General features: G+C 34.8%; 1 protein-coding gene across 1 annotated transcript; it reads right to left on the minus strand.

Annotated features, from left to right (window-relative positions):
• Positions 1-2,310: 2,310 nt before the first annotated feature.
• Positions 2,311-3,260, minus strand: LOC111368241 (5-methyltetrahydropteroyltriglutamate--homocysteine methyltransferase-like). Its single transcript, XM_022989502.1, has 3 exons — positions 3,088-3,260; positions 2,599-2,990; positions 2,311-2,516 (listed from the first exon to the last, which is right to left on the minus strand). The coding sequence occupies exons 1-3, from the start codon at positions 3,219-3,221 to the stop codon at positions 2,326-2,328; spliced, it is 717 nt and encodes a 238-aa protein (XP_022845270.1). The 5' UTR covers positions 3,222-3,260; the 3' UTR covers positions 2,311-2,325.
• Positions 3,261-5,876: the final 2,616 nt, after the last annotated feature.

Here is a 5,876-nt window from a genome sequence, read left to right on the forward strand (position 1 = left end):
CAGAAACTATAAATACTGTTGTGTATTTACTTAATCGATTGCCCACAAAATCCTTAGATAAAAAGACTCCGTTTGAAGCCGGTATGAGATGAAACCTAATATGTCTCATCTGAAGGTGTTTGGCAGTGTATGCTTCATTCATATTTCTGATGTAAAGAGGGACAAATTGAGTCAAAAAGCTGAGAAAGGTGTCCTGGTTGGTTTTTGCAACAATGCCAAGGGATATAGAGTTTTTATTCCACAAAGCAAGAAGATGATATCCAGTAGAGATATCAAAATTGATGAGGGATCTGTATGGAATTGGGAAGCAGATTCAGTCACTCGACTTCAAAATCCTAGAACAACTCCACAGCCAGATGATGCTGATGATAATGAAGTAATAGAAGATGCTGAGAGTGACACAGATTCTGAAAATGTAGTGGTAAAAACTAGACCACTTGAAGACATATATGCTAGGTGTAATGTTGCTACTTTGGAGCCTTCAAATTACGCTGAAGCAGCAGGATCAAAAGAGTGGATGGCTGCAATGAAGGAGGAGTTAAATATGATTGAGAAAAATAGGACCTGGGAGCTGGTTGATAAACCAAAAAATAAGCATGTAATTGGTGTAAAGTGGGTGTACAAAACGAAGCTGAATCCAGATGGTTATGTTAACAAGTTTAAAGCCAGGCTGATTGTAAAAGGATACTCTTAACAATATGGAATTGATTTCACTGATACTTTTGCACTAGTAGCCAGGTATGAAAGAATCAGATTGTTATATGCAATAGCTGTTCATAGAGGTTGGAAAATCTACCAATTGGATGTTAAATCAGCATTTTTGAATGGACACTTGGAGGAAGAGATTTTCATTGAACAACCGGAAGGCTTCCAACTTGAAGAGGCAGGTGAGAAAGTTTATCTATTAAGGAAGGCCTTGTATGGACTTAAACAGGCTCCTAGAGCTTGGTATAGCAGGATCAATGAACACTTGAGCACACTTGGTTTCTTGAGAAGTATGAATGAACAAACCTTGTATATAAGGCAAGAGGAGAATAAGATGATCATCATCTCATTGTATGTAGATGATCTTCTGATCACAGGAGGCTGCTATGTAATGATCAAGGAGGTAAAAGATAAATTGAGAAAGGTATTTGAGATGACTGATTTGGGGGAAATGCACTATTTTCTTAGCATGGAAATATTTCAAACTCAAAATGAGATATTTGTTTGTCAAAGGAAGTATGTTAGGAAGATGTTAAGGAAATTTAATTTGGAGAATTGCAAGGCAATAAGTACTCCCTTAGTGCAAAATCTAAAGCTAATAAAAGATGATGGATCTAAGAGGATTGATGAAAAAATATATAGGAGTATGGTTGGATGCTTGCTGTACCTAACTTCTACCCGACCAGATCTTATTTTTGCTGCCAATATCCTATCTAGATTTAGGCAGGAACCAAGTGAATTCCATTTTCAAGTTGTAAAAAGGGTGCTGATATATGTGAAAGGAACTGAAGATCTAGGAATTTTGTTCAGAAAATCAGAAAACTTGGCATTAACTGGATTCACAGACAATGATTGGGCTGGCTCGAGTGATGACGTGAAAAGTATATCTGGTTATGTGTTTTATGCTGGAATAAGTGTTGTATGCTGGAGTGCTATGAAACAAAAAACAGTTGCTCAATCGATAGTAGAGGCAGAATACATAGTAGCTTCAGAGGCTACTAATCAAGCAATATGGCTAAGGAAAGTTATGGAGGATCTTCATCACAAGCAAGAGAAAGCCACTGTTATTTTTTGTGATAATCAGTCGGCTGTGGCTATGGTGAAGAACCCGGTATTTCATGGAAGGACAAAACATATTAAGATCAAATATCACTCAATAAGGGAGGCACAAGACAGAAAAGAAGTCCAGCTGATGCATTGTAGTTCTGAAAATCAGTATGCTGATATTTTCACTAAATCCTTGCCTAAAGGAAGATTAGAAACATTGAGAAAAAGTCTTGGTGTTTCCAACAAAAGTGTTAAAGGAGGAGTGTTGATAATTGTGTGCCACTTTTGTTGTTATATTTTGTATTAATTATATGTATTAAATCAGTACTTGTGATGGTTATTTTTGTGTATTACAATGTCCATCAGAGTATGGTATATTCAGTCAACAAGTAAGGTGATGTTAGGTGGAAGTTGTTGGCTAGAAACATGGTAGAAAAACTTTTGTAATATACATATATATTTAGAACCAGTCGATTATGTATGTGTGGCTGATTATTTTCATATTAGTTTTCAAGTCTTTCTCTTCCACTTTGTGAATCATATTCCATCACAAACACCATCTGGTTTTGTATTTCAAAAGACAATAACTGAGATGTATACCTCGTCTTTCTGACCCGTCAATGCCTTTGCCAGAGCATTTACTTCAAAAACTTTTTGGGCAGCAAATGCAAGCCATGATTTAATTTCTGTGTCCAGCTTAGGTTCATTAATCAGATCGACAGCAGTGTGGAGAAGCGAGCAGGATGTGGAGACAACAAGCTTATCTGTTTCACCAAAATCATTAGAAAAATGTGTACATATAAGCAAAACTTAAAAAACTAGCAGCAAAACATTTAGACAACTTGCCCTTCCCCACAATGCCTTCTAGAGACTTCAGGGTGATGAGAGATGTGTCCAGATCATTAGCCCAAATGTTTCGTCCATCAACCACTCCTGCAAACAGGTACTTTCCAGAAGGGAATCCACTTTTTATTAAATTCAAAGTCTTGGTGCCACGTACCAAGTCAAAACCAAAAGCAGTAACTCCCTTCAGAGAGGTAAGGGTTTTAAATGCATCCCGGGGGATATCAGCAAAGTAGGTCTCAACAAGAACATCAAGTCCAGACAGACTTGACTCAAGTTCAGCATAGGCCTTAGTGAAGGCTTCCAATTGGTGAGATTCAAGATCCATCACTAGAGTGGGCTCATCAAACTGAATCCATAAAGCACCAGCTGCCTTCAACTCAGCAATTACTTCCCTGAAAGGGCATTGCACATTTGGATGAAGATTCAGATAAGCAAAATGAATATGGAGAAGACACCATAAGAACAAACTGAAAACCTAATTGCTCTTACTTGTAGATAGGAAGAATTTGGTCCAGAAGAGATAGAAGAGGGAAAGTTTTCTCAACACCCTTGGCAGGCTTTGAGAGCAACAAGTATGTAACAGGGCCAACAAGCACTGGAATGGTATCTACGCCAATCTGCATGAGGGAAATGAGATCAGTTACCAGTATGTAAAATGATATTTTTGTTGATCCTTAAGTCCAGAATAATTTATGAACTATAAAGTGTTCATAAGCATTGTTGGCAGTAAGCTAAAATAGTCCATTTGTTAATGGAAGTTTTTGGTTGCCACTTTTACATGTTTGATTAGTATGGAAAATGTTTTCCTTATTTTGAGAAAAACAGAACCCTATCTCCCCAGAGAAAATGTTTTCCTCAAATAAAGGAAAACTAGGCATATTTTTTAAATGTTGGAAAATATTTTTCATGGAAAAAATGGCAATTAAACACTCCAAATGTCGAAATTAGGATGGAAAAAGGCCATTCTCCATGGAAAATTTTCCAATCAAATACAGGTTTTCAATATGAGAGGCTTATGTATCTTTCCTTTGCTTGTTTTTCTTTTTTCAATCCATTTATCATTGTCATGGTAAAAAGAAATTATTGCTTAGTTAGTAATATTGTTCGGTAGGCTTAATATATACAGCCATATGGCCACTCACTAATATGTGGTGAATGTGAACCTCCTTTCGGGAGACTCTGTTCTAAAACATTTTAAGATAATCCTGCGATAAAATAATCTAATCTATATAAGTTAAATCTATTCAATTGGCTGCCCCTTTTCCACTGACCATGTATAGGCCACGGTTCAGAAATCACTATTTTTCAGAAGGGAAATTGCTGCTCAAACAGGGATAAAATCTTGGGTTTGGACCCAGGGTCGAGGTTTGTCAATTGCACGGGCCCTACGTGATTGAAGATCAAGGGTCGAGGGTGCCATGTGGCCAGTTTGACCATTAAAAATATCATGCAATAACCACAGGTTTGATTTTTGAGGGGGCTTTTTATAAGAAACATAAAATTATTTTCCTACCATAGTTTTATTTTGTTTCATTTACTTTTAAATTGCACTAATGATCTCCAACCTTGGCTCATAGTTATATCTCCAACATTTTCTTTGGTGCACTCTTATCCTTGGCATTCTTTGGTGCACTCTCATGCGACATAATATTTGCCCCTTTTCCAAAATGCACCAATATAATGTTTGGATATAAATCGTCATCAATAAAAAAATGTACTAATTAATAGAAGATTGTAAATAAAAATACGATTAAAAAGGGGTTGGAAACATTAGTGCCACAATAAACAAATATAAGAGAAGTTTATGCAATTATAATTGGTGCAAGAATCGAAAATAGTAGAACCTCCCATAAACCAAAAATAATAATAATAATAATAATAATAATAATAATAATAATAATAATAATAATAAATTATATTAATAAAATAAAGAAATAAAGAAATGGAAATATAAAAAGACAACAAAAAGCATCGCCATCCAAGTACGAAGAAGCTGACTTTGTCTATAAAACTAAAGCTAAGATAATTAAATTATTGAAAGTTGTGAATTGATTATAAACCTACTAGTTGGGCCACCTATACCCCTCAAGTCATTTTAGCCTTGATGATATTCGTTGCATAATGCAAGTGCCTCGACTAATGACTCATAATTAAATCTATACCACAAGGCTGTTATGCTCCCAAATTAGGCATAAAAGTTTGAAAGCTCCAAATACCAATTTTTGCGGCTTCTACTCCGTTGATCGTCTATTAAGAGCTAAATTCGTTAAAAGAGACACTTCTAAATTTTTATATATAATTAAATCTATAGGAATCTCGAAGTCCTAAATAATTTGGATTTTTAGCCTATTCTATTTTGATAGTTCTACATTAGAATATGATTCTTTATCAGTAAAATTGGGAATTTTCTTTTTCGAGGTATGGTTGATAATGATCTTCATTTCTATATTTAATTTAAGAAAAACACTCAGATACACATCAAAGGAAATGGGTATAAACTATAAAGATAAAAACCTCATATACGTTGCCAATTTCTAGCAAAGAAGAGTTCGAAACAAAAAGAGTACTTGTAAACAGTATCGGATAGCACTTAGAGATGGATTTAGGTGGGGCTGGGCTGGGCTGTAGCCCCCCTCCTCGACCTCAGGCCCAATAGCTTTTTTTAAGGTATTTTTTATTTTTTTATTTTTTGTAAAAAACCATTTTTTTATGTGTAAAATTTTTTTTTTCGCGTAGTTGTCCGGATTGAAATTTTATAGTCTGGTCTTAGATCAAATCCTGGATCCGTCCCTAATAACACTTGACACTGCAACACAACAATTTATGTACCAAACGTGCCAAAAGCATATCAATTCCATTCTTCATTTTACTTATCTAAATAATGCTTCAAAAACTTGAGTCAATCATTTCTTTTCCTTGACTGCATTGTTTTGCCTCAAGTAAGGTCCGTTTCCAATACTTGAGGATATTATTATGTTGTCCTTTTCAAAATGATCACAGTTTTTAAGAAATGTGAATTTGTCACAATAAATAAATAAATTTAATTTGTATGATGCAACTTTAAGAGTTCTAAAATTTTCTCCATGTGTTTGTGTCTCTTCACAACGACTTTGGAAACTATTAATTATAATCTACTTCGTGTCTACCTAATAGTATACATCATGTTGTGGATTATTCCACAATCGACTCTTGATCGATCACATCATGATCAAATTATTGATTTTTTTTTTCTTAGTCCTTCATATGCTTAATGCTTTTTTTTTTTTTTTTTTTTTTAA

Source organism: Olea europaea, chromosome 1 (genome assembly GCF_002742605.1).
Source record: "Olea europaea var. sylvestris chromosome 1, O_europaea_v1, whole genome shotgun sequence".
Lineage (NCBI taxonomy): Eukaryota > Viridiplantae > Streptophyta > Magnoliopsida > Lamiales > Oleaceae > Olea > Olea europaea.

Coding starts and splice junctions, on each gene's coding strand:
- LOC111368241 (XM_022989502.1), bottom strand. CDS start 3,221: ATGCAGATTGGCGTAGATACCATTCCAGTGCTTGTTGGCCCTGTTACA. Junction 2,991..3,087: donor CAAATTCTTCCTATCTACAA/GTAAGAGCAATT, acceptor ATGCCCTTTCAG/GGAAGTAATTGCTGAGTTGA. Junction 2,517..2,598: donor AGAAGGCATTGTGGGGAAGG/GCAAGTTGTCTA, acceptor TTGGTGAAACAG/ATAAGCTTGTTGTCTCCACA.